The following is a 14,784-nucleotide window of genomic DNA, read 5'->3' as shown; positions in this document are numbered from 1 at the left end:
TTGCTTACCTTGATGAGGTACAAACATACACTCAGAAGTCCTTCTGCTTCATAAGCATCCAAGAACTTGTAAGATGGCTTCAATACAGCATGCTGTAAGAAAACGCAGTCCCCAGATGACCAGGACTCAGCTTGATCGGATTGACACAGTCTTGACACAGCTTCTCTTAAACATTTCAGAGCCACCTGAAGTAAGTAAACAAGTGATTGGGACTTTTTAGGAGTTGTTATCAAGTATTAGTAATGGCATATTGTTCAAAAGAAAGCGGTTTCTAAACTTTACATTGCAGTGGAGGGAAAGCTGTCTGGTGTTTAACCACTATTAAATTGTTCCTTATGTAAAAATAATTGATTGAGATGAGTAGAAACAGGTTTGAAGCTCATACATATTTCTGGTCAAAGTCACAACAAATTGGATAATGTTCGTAGAGTGCAGTTTCCTGACAGCCACTTACCAGTTCAGCAACAGCCACGGTACACTTTTTAATAATAACAACAATAATAACAACAATTAAAGAAGGGCTACAGAATGCTCTGAAATGTATAGTTTTTACATAGTTAGTTTGATCTGGTATTACGAGTTGGGTCTGTCTGTGTACAGGATGAACGTGCTACATTGTGACACTGTCTAGAAAATCCTGTTCATCACCCCATTCTGAAACAACTACACTGGCTCCCCATCTCTCAACGAATCATCTTCAAGCTGATGCTCATTGTCCACAAAGCTCTTAATGGCAAGGCTCCCCACTATATTTCTGAACTGCTTCAAGTTTACACTCCATCAAGGAATCTTCGATCAAGTTCTATGCTTCTCCTCATTGAACCCAAGTCTCGACACTCATAGGGTGACAGGTCTTTTTTTTTTCAGCCGCGCCACGCATCTGGAACTTTCTACCACTTAATCTTCGATCTTGTGTTTGTACTGCAAAATTCAAGTCTCTTCTCAAAACTCATCTTATGTCACAGGTTTTCAATGACTAATTTTGTTGTGTCTGTTTTCTTTGTGTTGTGTTTTTGATTTTACATGTACTGCGCCCTGAACACCCAGCAGGGTGGATATGTGCGCATTACAAGTCTTGTTATTATTACATACACTTTCTATCTATTGTCTACTATACATCTGGCAGAGAAGGTCTGCGCTCCTCCTCTGATAAATCCCTTCTCTGTGAGCAAAGGCCTTTTTAGATCTGCCGGCTCCGAGTCTTTTTTCTCTGGCTGGGCCGAAGGAATGGAACAAATTACCCAAACTCATCAATTATCTTCAATTGCCTTTTTAAAAAAAAACTCAAAACCTACTTCTTCAATCAGCCTCGTCATTAATCCTTTCTGTTGTTCTGTTTTTCTCTCCTTTCTCGCTTTGTTCTTGTTTTATTCACTGTTCAGCGCTTTGATCTTTGTTAAAGGCGCTATATAAATACCTATATTATTATTATTATTATACACTCCAGACCCGGCATGCGTGTACACATAGACATCCAAATGGCGCCCAACCAGACCACACATGTCTAGCATGTTCCCAGTAAGATCCAGGTATAGCAATTTACCGTAAGTAGTACATGTACATGTATGTCTTTCTTGTTTTAAGTAAGTTGACACTCCGACCAATTAAATGATTGGACGGTCCCCTGAAAATTGGGAGCATGGCTCAAAGTTCTGGGCACCAATCCCGATTGAACATGTCAGAACCCCTCCATGAAGTTTGTGTACAGACCGTAAAAAGTTGCTACTGTGTCCATTCCATCTGCGCACAATTAAAGCCAGTTCAGCTTAAATTTTCAGAGCATAATGAGAAAGAGTTCTGTGTGATGAGAATTCACTGAAACAAAATGGATTCCTTTTCGTTAATCCTTTCGTGCCCCCTATATTCATATGGTCAACGTTTCGACTAGCTTCCTCTAGTCATTGTCAGGAGACCAATTCAGATCTGACAGTACAGTCCGCGGAAGTACAGTTATTTACGATCCTATAAGCTAAAGTAGTAGTCCAGTCTATTTTTATACCATCTGCCCTGGTAATAGTTAAAAAGCAGGACAGTTCTTTTCAGAACTGAGAAGTCTCCTGAACATCTGCTTATCTACTCTCCGGCAGTAGAACAAAGCAAGACAGTTCTCTAAGAACAAACTCTGCCTGGCAAGTAGATACACACAAGGTGTTACCGCAAACCAAATATTCATTGATACTTCACCATGTAATGCCTCAAATCCTATACACATTTAGATTGTAACCTTACCTTGAAGTCACATCTTGACAAGTATGTTGACAATGCCTTGGTTGCATTTTCTCTGACTCCAAGCTGAGGATGAGCCAACAGTGGGTACACAGTCATATGAATATGGTTGCTTACAAACTCTGGCAGTTGACTCAATTCCTGAGTACCAAACTGAAATAATAAGCCAAAGAAACACAGATTTTTTAAAGGTGTCATGATATTAATACACACTGTCAGACCACTATACTTGCATCTGCTTGAATAATTATTTGAAGTCCTTTGTAACAAGACAGAAGATAAATGAGAAGAGTTTGATAGATGTGCATCTCAAGGCATAGATAGATAAAAACTAATCTGAATGGGTTATTAATTTTGGTTTTCACCCATACACCGATGTGTTTTAGCACTGTATGCTCAGTACTTTCCCGAGTCCCGTGAAAAAATATCACAGGCATGTTACTTGGGTGGGATTCGAACCCACGCCCCTTGCAATTCTAGAGCAGTGTCTTACCAACTAGACTACCGAGGTTGCCCCGTAGCTAGAGGCAGTTCGAGTCCTATGTTTTGGCAGTGGGCACCGCAACAGATGCAAGTTTAGTTTCAACTCAGTACATTATGACTATTTAAAGTTTTCATTGTTTTAGCTCATTCAATTGGAACCAGTGGCATAGAGTTTGCCTTTTGTGTTAACAAATGATTTACTAAAATTTAAGTTTGGGTTTGGTTCTTTAAAAGCCATGGCAATGTTTGAGCCTTCAACATTTTATTAATTTTTTTTTTTGTATTCCAAAAACTTTAACATTTTTTTTATTCCCAAAACTTCAACATTATTGGAGAACATAGTTGGAAATAAAAAAAAAAAAATTACTGGCAATGTTATAACATTCTCACCTGGGCTTGTGCATACCAAAAACAACTCAACTCAAAGACTGAAACTTTAAAACGAAAACTTTAACATTTCCACTGAACGCGGACGCACGCCGGATGGAAATTGTAGGGTCACACTGCTTCGCAGCTTGCCAAAAAGTACACCTCGAGGAGGAACCAACTTAACTCATACTTTAACACAACTTATATAAATGACCATTGCCGTTTGTCGGCATTAACAAAAATTAGGATTGAAATAACTGGAAAGTTCTGCTGCAAAAAGATTGTAGCTGGTGAACTCACCTTTAAAAAGTATTTGCCCGTATTACAATGAGTATCACTCGAACTGGTCGACAGCACACCTATCCACTGGAAGCTTTTGAGTAGTGTACTCATGGCCATAAGAGCTCCCTCTATAGACTGCCATGTGCTGCTTGGGTTCTCACATATCTTAAACAAACCAAATACTTTTCTGTTTATAATCTGGATTGGTGCCACAATAATACAAATATTCAAAATCTCAGATTTTGTTGTTGCCTATTGACCCCTTGCATGCGCGTCACACACGGTGACTGGTGCCACACTCACCATGTTGGTGGGCAAGTTAGGTTTAAGTGTATTAACACTGTGTCGCCTAAAATGCGCACTTCACCATGTTCACTGCATAACGCACAGCATACTCTATGCATAGAGTTACAGTGAAATTATCCAAAAGTGCTATAATAACACTCTGTTGGAACGCAAAAAAGTCTGTGAGAATCAACTTGACCCTAAACAAAATGGGCTAACTACATGTAGTCCTTTAAAAAGGTGGAGTAACGCAGAATAGCCACCAAATTAACAATTTGTGTTCATTGGTTTTTGTGGATACATGTGAATGTTGCTGCCGGTCTTCACGATGTATACTTATTGCATTCACAGTTCACTAGGAACGTACACATGGTTGAACCCACAAGTTTACCATTTTTGTTGTAGTTTTTTCCTATTTATTCGCACCATGCAAAGCTTCAAACAATACGTACCTATAGTTGCATATGTACATACCTTAGTAAGCTCAGTGAAAAGGCCTTGCACTTCTTGTAAAGTGAAATTATTGACAATTCGTCCAAGACGTGTGACACAACCATTCCGAATGGCTGACCACACATCGCAAACACCACATAACACTACAGCTTGAGCATCGTTAAAGTGCTTGTGTAGACTTGGATGACTGGCATTTAATTGTAGCCACTCCATAATGTGGATAATTGTCTGGTTACGAACGACTGGCATAGAAGGGGCTGTCAGAATGAACAAAAGAATAATGAGGCTTAGAAACATGACCAAAGAACCATCATAACTGGCTAATTAAACACCTTTTCAAATAAACATTGATAAAGGCAGAATGGATTGTTTTTACCTGATTTCTGTTTTGCATTAGGTTATTTTGTCTTGAAGGAAACAAAAATGAGAAACAATGTTTGTTCCAAACTGGGACGTTTGTCCAATGCATTACTTTTGGCCATATTTTTTAAACAAACAACAAATATGCAGACAGTTCAGGTTGAGGACCGCTAAAATATGCAAACATCATGTCAGCAATTGACATGACCTGGTGAAATATTTTGAGCCCTAGTACTAGTAGTGGCAAACTGACTACAGTAAAAGCAAGAAATGCTTGATTTGCATAGAAAATATTATAGTGTAATCCTTGGAATTAACTATAAAAACTACTGCTCTAGTCTGAGGAATTAAAAACCATCAAGCAACTGGTAGGAGATTGTGGTTTGGCTCGTACCACTTATCAGCTGCCTAAAAGGAAACCAGTGGGCACATCAGCAGGGCACAAGAACAGTACATGTGTGATATGTCATGGCCAAGCAGTCTACTGCAACGAACTCAAGCTCTTGTGCACTGAACTGATCGGAAGAGTGTAGATTCAAGTCAAGTTAGTGACAGTTGTGTTCTTACGTAAGAAATGTAACCATTATTGCATCATGGAAGTGTCATGACTGAGCAGTTAAGAGCACTGAATTCAAACTCTGGTGTTTCTGATCAGCAGAGTGTGGGTTCGAGTCCCCAGCCGTGACACTTGTGTCCGTATTCAAGACACTTCACTATTGCTTTGTCCTTCGGATGGGACGCAAAGCCGTTGTTCCCATGTGTTGTGTGACGCATGTAAAAGAACCCAGTGCACTTTTCGAAAAGAGAAGGGGTTCGCCCCTGTGTTCCTGGCTGTGGCTGCTGTATGCGCCGTAGCACCTTGTGAACCCTTATAAGGTGCTAAATAATTGGTCTCAAAATTCATCACTGCAATCTTTCTGAAAGTTTGTATATACTCAGCGCCTTGAGTACCTTGTTTGGTAGATACGTGCGCTATTATAGGACTTTGATATTTTTATATTATTATTATCATCCTTTAGATGGGAAGTAAAAGCCGTTGGTCACATGTGTTGTGTATTGGACACAAAAAAGAGTTACACCTATCGCTAAGAGAAGGTGTTTTCCAAATGTTTCTGGCAGTTGCTGCTGAATACACCAAAGTACCTTGTTTAACCCTGTAAATGGATTATAATTTAAAAACTTCAAAAACCCGTCAGGAGTGCTTTGAGAAACCCATAAAGCGCTATTATATAATTATTATTATTATACTTTGTTTGTAGCAGGAAAGGTTTTTTTATGTAAATGTGTATGTCGTATAATTTAAATGACATTTTCATTGTGGCGATAAAAAGATATCTGGCACATTACCGTGATTAACTGTACCCTGTAGGCTCAATAGCAACACTTGGGAGATTTCTTGACAAAGATACCTGCAAAGAACAACCAATGAAAACAATAAGAACATTTGCTTTATTTAATAAGTGCAAGTTCATTTCAAATGAGTATCTTTACACTATATGTTTTAGCATTAATATCAATGCACACTGTATTATTAAAATTTATCAGCACACCCAATTTCTATTTGTTTCTTGTGGAAAGTTTAGGCCGAAGAAAAAAAATGTTTTTAAAACTTTTTTGTAATTTCAGGGACACCTTCTGTTGACTGCAATCAAAGGGTGTTTCTAGACTGCTTGATGATAGCACATTGTATGTATATGTCATGAAAGAAGTTCATCAGGCTGGTAAAATTATCAACTTATTAAATGAATTTTCTACAAAACACAGCCAATACTCACGTAAACTCTCACACATATGGGACCCCCTCATACCCAAGTTTCACCCCTGGGGAGGACACAATCAGCCAAACCACCATCCACTGGCCATAGCAGGAAACAGCACCACCAACAAACTGGTGGTGCCTCATTTCTGAGGATGACCAGTGATACTAGTTGAAACGTAAACCAAAACTTACGTGAGTATTGGCTGTGTTTTGTAGAAAATTCATATGGTTGCGTAACAAACACAGCTTTTGGTAAAAATCAGCAACAAAAATTCCATGTACCATTTCAAAAATTCATCTAATAAAAAGTTTAATCTGCTCTTAAGCTCTGCATCCCTTTCTGTTAAGATTGCAGGTTTTCTTGCCTCAGACCAGCTGAAACGCCGTTCAAACAGATAGCACGTAAACCTGAAATGAGAAACAAACTCATTTGAAGTGTATTAAAGTGTGCACGTTAAAGGCAGTGGACACTATTGGTAATTGTCAAAGACTAGCCTTCACAGTTGGTGTATCTCAACATATGCATAAAATAACAAACCTGAGAAAGATTGAGCTCAATCGGTCATCGAACTTGCGAGATAATAATGAAAGAAAAAACCACCCATGTCACACGAAGTTGTGTGCGTTTAGATGGTTGATTTCGAGACCTCAAGTTCTAAATCTGAGGTCTCGAAATCAAATTCGTGGAAAATTACTTCTTTCTCAAAAACTATGGCACTTCAGAAGGAGCCGTTTCTCACAATGTTTTATACCATCAACCTCTCCCCATTACTCGTCACCAAGAAAGGTTTTATGCTAAAAAATATTTTGAGTAATTACCAATAGTGTCCACTGCCTTTAAAAACAGGGCTCAATTTCAGTGTAATGCTCATTGCAATGAATAGTGGGCACAGTAAGCACAGGATATCTATGGACACTTTTCATCCACCAATCAACCATGGTGCCAGAGGGGGTATGGGGAATGAAAGAAACCCAACCCCCCACCTCCAGTTCACCGGTGCAACTTTTGAAACATCACTTTTTCTAGCCTCCTAAATCATCTTTTGCGGAATGATTACAAACAAAAAGCACACTATTTGATATAAATAAAATAAAAAATCCGAAAACTTTTGAGGAAATCTAGAAATTTTGCACGACCTACATGTACAACATCAGGTTCCAAGTGTAAAATTGAGAATTTAGGCTGACTGTGTTCTGTTACATGTAACTGTATTTTGACATTTTTATATTTGGGATACATGCTTTGTTACTTTGCTTGAAAACAGATCTTGTGTCACATGGATTTTACATGGTGTTGAATATTTACCAGGCCAGAAACATTCAAGTTTTGCGAGACCTGCACAGTCTATACAGGCTGTAGCTGCTGTACAAGGTGCCGGGAAGTAAAGATTCTTGAAAAAGGTCAATTTACAAAGTCTACACAATGTACAACAGAAAATAGTTGTGGCAGACATCTTCTTAGTAAAGAAAATGAAAAATGCACCCCTGAGAATAGGTCTGGATTATTTAGCTAAAATAATAATAATAAAAACAATAAGACTTGTAATGCGCACATATCCACCCTGCTGGGTGTTCAAGGCGCAAATGTAACTTAAACAGAGAAGGGTCAATTGTAAGAATATACATGTACTGTTCCAGATCTAACAAGATAAAATGTGAATTTTAAAAAAGAAAATTACACTGAATGAAATAAAGGACACCAATGCATACAATGCATGCAATTGGTTTTAAAATATTTGTATAATGATTAATAAATATTTACACCAAACAAATATTACCAAATAACCCCAAATATTACCAATGGCAAATTAGTAATGTCATATTTTGGTTAACTATACCTCATACATGTTCATGACGTCGAGTTCTTACTGGTCCATTCATCATCACGTGCCAAGTGCTAATTTTGCTGTTTACCTAGCGCCCCTGCGAGTAACCACGCACATGGTAAATGCGCATGACAAGTAGAATAGCGCCCGGGCAGCCCAGGAGCTACATGTATTCTACTTGTCATGCGCTTTACAATCGTGGTACGATCGTGGATCCTGTACATACAGGCACGAACAGCGCTATCTCTAGCGACATCCAACACATGAACAAACTTATTATGTGCATTTTATTTCACAGCTGTCATTTTCCCTTGCTGCAAACTCATGTTCCGGAAAATGAATGTATTAAGTATAGACCATATTGAATAATCCCTTTTTGCTATGAAAAGTCGCCATCTTGTAGGGCAAATCGTATGCGTGTCCAACGTATACATCATCGAAGCACACAATACGCAACATTCCCAGTTTGATTTCTACGGCACATGCACGCACACACACACGCACGCACATGCACAGACGCCATCTTGTAGGTCAGATATTTGAGCCGCTATGGCGTCATACTCAATACGGTCTATAGTAAAACAAATGTAACATGGATATTTCGGAAGGACGTCATATTCAATACGGTCTATAGTAAAACAAATGTGACATGGTTATTTCGGGAGACTAGTCGGTATTGGAAGTTGACAAACAAGTTCCCTCGGCTGCGCCTCTGGAACTAGTTTGTCAAATTCCAATACCTTTGGGGAGCTACGCTATCTGTATATAACATTCATGTTTAAAGGCACAGTATTACAAACCTTTCCAAATCCACTTTAGAGAAAAAATCTTGTGGAGCGTATGCTGGGAATGGATTGCATGGACCATCACCAAGATTATCAGCAGCTATTGACAACCACTGACGCTCAATGTCATCTTCACCAGTCACAGTTGGAGTTAGACTTTTACTGAGTTCTTGAAGAGCATTAATTTCTTCAGAGGGAGAGCAAGCTTTATGGAGCATTTGCAGAGGATTGGTGTCTCCACTGGTGGAAACACTTCTGCACAACATTTTTATTTCGACTTGGACTCCTGTCAAAAAAGAAAAGAAAATTTAAAAATGTACGATTTAACTTTACAGTTGGAATATTTCTAGACAGTACTATCGTGTGACGCAACTGACAGCTGGTCAAGCAGACTGGACTAAAGCTCTGGTGTTTCTGATCAGCAGGAGTGTTTTTCTTCAAGTCCAAGTCTTGGCTCTTGTGTCCTAAAAACAAAACACCGTTACATAAACTGACAAACCTGTAGAAGTTCCAGATCGATCGGCCATCCTGGGCCGCGAGAGAATAGTGAGAAACCAATTACAAAGTTTGCACTGCATCAATGCCAAAACATATGAATGAAACGCTCCCTGAGCGATAAACTCCAACAGCAAAATTAGATTATTTATTTCTCATCAAATATGAAATTTCAGACAAAAATATTTCAAGGGATGTTTTCTACTATCATTATCATTAGACCATGTAAGTTTTATGTAAATCTGTGATCTTCACGATTTTTGTTTCGTACCAATTCTGTAACGCTTCTTTAAGATAACCTTGAGTGTGCAAAGGCAGTGGACACTATTGGTATTACCCAAATAAATTATAATTTAGCATAAAACCTTAACGAGTAATGGGGAGAGGTTGATAGTATACAAATATTGACTGCTTCGAGTGCTATGGTTAAAACTATGACTCCCGAGGTGATCCACGGAGCGTTCTATTTTCCCGAGGCGAAGCCGAGGGAAAATAGAACGCTCCGGGGATCACCGAGGGAGTCATAGTTTTTAACCATTGCACGAGTAAAAGCAGTCAATATTTGTTTTATAACACCCCAAACATTTCTAAAACCTGTATTATTATTATTAAGTTACAGACCTGAATGCTACAATCCACGGACGACGCGAACACAGATTGCAAACACTTTTACCTACTGTGTTGCATGTAGTGTCGGACAATCCGAAATGGTTACAGACTATTAATTTATCATCCTCGTACACGCAACGGACGTCTGGGTACTGCACGCCGTGTGCTAGTCTGTCGGACTAGCGCACGGCGCCATGTGCTAGTCTTCGGACTAGCGCATGGCAAACCGACGCTCTATCACACGGCCGTCGTCTAGCAAAACTAAGACATGTCATGTGACGCGCTCTAAACCAATGAGCAGGCACAATACTTGCAAGGGGTGTTATAATATAAAACATTGTGAAAAGCGGCTTCCTCTGAAGTGACATAGTTTGGGAGATGAAGTATTTTTCCGCAAATTTGATTTCGAGACCTCAGATTAAGTCTTTTAGGTCTCGAAATCAAGCATCTGAAAGCACATCCTGCATGTGACAAGGTGTTTTTTCTTTTATTATTATCTCGCAACTTCAACAACCAATTGAACTCAAATTTTCACAGGTTTTTTATTTTATGCATGTTAAGATACAACAAGTGAGAAGATTGGTCTTTGACAATTACCAATAGTGTCCAGGGTCTTTAAAGCCCTATTTATTTTATCACATTAGTTTAAAAAAAGATCCACTTTCCTTGTGCTGGTTACTCCTGGAGTACGGCTACTTTAGCCTTAGACTCAAGGATCCTTATTGGTCCGCTGGCTAAATACCAGTTAAAACACCGTAGGAACAGTCAAAATTCACTTCAATATCAAGTGGTCTGTACTACTCCGTTGGATCGGGCTAAAAATTTGTGTGCATTCATAATCATTGCTCATTTTTTCATTAGGACCTACTTCTTCAGTACAAAAGCACGTCAATTTTTATCTATATTGGAAAACAGTGCGTTGGTCTGACATGGAATTACCCAAATATTAGGCACGATGAGCTTTATAATACGTAGTTTCTAGAAGTAATCAACCAGTAACACAATGTCCGTCTCCCTTTATTGCATTACATTGCAAATATGGGGGGGGGGTATTCAGCAGTTTCAGCTTGGCTTTATCCCAAGAAGATCCTGCATGTCCAAAGTAACTTCTAGTCAACCTTGAAGATATTACAACAAACCTGGACAGTGGGTCTGGAGTGGATGTTTTCTATTTGGACTACTCCAAAGCTTTTGACACTGTGCCTCCCAAGGACCTCATTTCCAAACTGAAAGCCTTTGGTTTTGAAGGAAGGATAATCAAATGGATCCAGGAATTCCTGAGTAACAGGAAGCAGCATGTAGGAGAAAGAGACAAGCTGTCCAACTGGGCAGACGTATTGAGTGGCATACCAAAAGGATCTGTGTTAGGTCCAATGCTATTCCTCCTGTACATCAACGACCAGATGGATATTGTAGCATCTAAATCCAAATTATTTGCCGATGACACCAAGCTCTACCACAAAGTCTCGAAGGAGAGTACAGATGGGGGAAACATGCTGCAACAAGATAATAATAATATGAACACTTATAGTGCGCCGGTATCCACCACAAGTGATGCTCATGGCGCAAGGAAGAAACACAAAATTAATGAAAAGCAGCTGTGAAAAAGTGGGTTTTGAGGGCCTCTTTGAACTTATGAATAGAGGACATGTTACGGATATTAAGAGGCAGATTATTCCAAAGTAAAGGACCAGCATGAGAAAAAGCCCTGTCACCCCAACTGTTGTGGGTGTGGGGAACAACCAGTAATGACGAAGTGGATGATCTAAGACATCTGGAAGGATTGTAACGGGTAATTAATTGACAATTATACTGAGGAGCAGAACCATGTAAAGAATGAAAAACAAGCAGAAGTAATTTGTATTGAATGCGATATTGAACAGGGAGCCAGTGAAGTGCATACCCAGGAGAAGTGGTCCGATACCCGGTTGCTGAGGTTTAATGCTTCAAGTGTAAGTGTATACATGCACATGGGCAAGGATATTCCACTCAAAAGTTACATCTTCAACCGTGTAGAAATACATGTAAGCAGAAGATAAAGAGAAGGATCTTGGGGTGTACTTCACACGAGACTGTAAACCCATCCTACAGTGTATGAAAGCTGCTGGTATAGCAATGCAGAGCCTTAAGATCATCAGAAGGACCTTCAAGTAAATTGATAGGGAAAGCTTTGCTATCCTATACAAAGCCTACATCAGATCACACCTCGAGTATTGCATTCAAGCATGGTGCCCATACACACTGTACATTTACATGTACCTACAGAACGATATAAAGTGTCTGGAGAAAGTGAAGAGAAGAGCCACCAAGCTAGTACCTTGTCTGAGGAAAAAGGCATACGGGGAAAAGAACGCTATAATTTCTCGAAATTGCGTGGTTTTCATTTTACTGTGCAAAACAGTCGACCATTTATGGGAGTCAAAAATTTGACTCCCATAAAAGCTATTAAAACAAGGCTTAACAAAGGCTCAATCTCAGAAAATACTTCTTCACACAGCGAGTTGTTGATAACTGGAATAGACTCACATCCAAAATGGTCAACGCCAAGACAACCAACCAGTTCAAAAATAGCTTTGACACTGAAAGAAAATGGATATGGGGCATTAAAAGGCATTTAAGCCTACATTACAAAAAAGCCCATCAAACCTTAAGTGTACAGTGTAAGTGTGGGGCCTACATGTACGTTATAATCACATCTGCAGGTCGGTAGCTGATGGTGTGGAACAAAATCACAGAGTGAGTGATAAATATTACTCAAAGCCATTGGACACTTTCGGTACAGAAAAAAACAAAAAAAGACCGTAGCAGATTTATAAATAATTTACAGGGTTTACAGAAGGTAATGGTGAAAGACTTCTCCTGAAATATTATTCCATGAAATGCTTTACTTTTTGAGAAAACATTAAAACAATATCAATTCTCGATAGCGAGAATTGCGGATTTATTTTAAACACATGTCATGGCACGGCGGAACGTGCGGCAACAAGAGTGGGTTCTCCTGTTATTTCTCCAGACTCTGATGACGGATTGGGCCTAAATTTTCACAGGTTTTGTTTTTTTATATATAAGTTGTTATACACGAAGTGTGGTACTTGGACAACACCGATTACAGACAGTGTCCAATGGCTTTAACGTTCGATACATTACAATACAAGAAATACAAATCATTCCAGTTTGAATTGAAGTTGTAGTACCTGTGCCTGTATCATATTGATTTATTTACTAATCACTTGTTATCATAGGGTCATGTTATCGCCCCTCACATTTTTTCATCCCCAACTTTGATTCCCGTTTACCGCAAGACTGTGCAAGCTCCATCCACGGGGATGACAGAAGCTCTGCAGTGTTTACTCACCCTGTGTTTGCATCAGGCTTAAATCATGCTGAGAATAAAGTGTCCTGTAGTCTAGACTATGAAGGTTATGCTCTCAGCATTTATAAAATGATGAATTTTTTGTATTTAAAATTAAATCACTAAAAATGTGCATTATTATGCCATTAATCAACAAAAGACTCAAACTCAAAGAAACATCCTCCAACCTTGCATCTATAATCTAGCAGATGATAATTTTGTTTTGAACATTCGAGGTTGGATGTTGTTTCTTTGACTCATTTTGATCGTTGGCACAAGACAATGCACTAGCCTGACGACTAGTAATTTACATACATGTAGGCCTATATATACCAAAAATTCATCATCTAGGCGGCCTATCCTACTTCTACTAGGCTAGGGGCCTACTATAATTATAATTTATAGGCTAATAAAGATAAATGTTTCGTTTAACCTCCGACTAGAAACTTTGTTCTCAGCATGATTAAGCCTGACGTCGACGGAAATACAGACCGTGAGTAAACTGCAGAGCTTCTGTCATTCCGGTAGATGGAGCTTGCACAGTCTCGCGGTACACGGGAATCAAAGTTGGGATTCTAAAACATATGACGGTCGGTAACATAATGACGGTCGATTATATAAATATGACCCTACCTGTACCTGCGAATACGAAATTTTATTCCCTCTTTTGAATATCAATATTGAATATACTTAACTTACTCTTTTTTGGATTGTTATAGAGAACAGGCAACGATTAAAGAAACACACAACCATTTTCTACGTCCATCATGATTGCACTAAAATTTCTACCATCATGTACAATTAGCACCGAACCTTTTTAGACAACTCCAACGGCAACGACGCTCTGCACAGCAAAGCAAACGAATGACCATGGTACGGTACATCGCACAAACAATGTCATGCATGTGTACATCATAGGTAACTAACGACGCCTGGGCGGTTGGTGGCAGCAGTGCAACCGACCGGCAGCTAGTCTTGGTTCAAGACTCTCCTGGATTTGTAAAAAGAGAGCGCGCTATCACCCCCAACGCACTATCAACCACGAACCGCTATCACAGGAGAGTCTTGGTACATTCGTTAAAGGAACACGTTGTCTTGGATCGGTCGAGTTGGTCTTTGGAAAGCGTTTGTAACCGTTTGTTATAAAATGCATATGGCTGGAAAGATGTTGTAAAAGTAGAATACAATGATGCACACAAACATGCCTCGAAATTGCGTGGTTTTCCCTTTAGCTTGTCGACTAACACGTCGGCCATTTATGGGGGTCAAAATTTTGACTCCCATAAATGGCCGACCGTGTTAGTTCGCACAGTAGAAGGAAAACCACGCAATTTCGAGGCAAACTTGTGTGGATCATTGTATTCTACTTTTAAAACATCTTTCCAACCATATGCATTATATAAACAACGGTGACAAACGCTTTTGTTTTGACCAACTCGTCCGATCCAAGGCAACGTGTTCCTTAAAATCTCCCCCCAAAATCGGGGGGAAACATAATGC

General features: G+C 39.3%; 1 protein-coding gene across 1 annotated transcript in view; it reads right to left on the bottom strand.

Moving 5' to 3' along the window:
* Window positions 1–14,150, bottom strand: part of LOC139934561 (uncharacterized) — a 42,702-nt gene extending 28,552 nt beyond the window's left edge. The window contains 8 exon segments of the mRNA XM_071928829.1: window positions 9–185; window positions 2,230–2,379; window positions 3,379–3,525; window positions 4,120–4,355; window positions 5,806–5,867; window positions 6,500–6,625; window positions 8,844–9,114; window positions 13,984–14,150. Coding sequence (XP_071784930.1) covers window positions 9–185; window positions 2,230–2,379; window positions 3,379–3,525; window positions 4,120–4,355; window positions 5,806–5,867; window positions 6,500–6,625; window positions 8,844–9,094 — 1,149 coding nt within the window. The 5' untranslated portion in view covers window positions 9,095–9,114; window positions 13,984–14,150.
* Window positions 14,151–14,784: the final 634 nt, after the last annotated feature.

The sequence above is a fragment of the Asterias amurensis genome, chromosome 3 (genome assembly GCF_032118995.1).
Source record: "Asterias amurensis chromosome 3, ASM3211899v1".
In the NCBI taxonomy this organism is placed as follows: Eukaryota; Metazoa; Echinodermata; class Asteroidea; order Forcipulatida; family Asteriidae; genus Asterias; species Asterias amurensis.
This window is presented reverse-complemented; position numbering and strand designations above follow the sequence as displayed.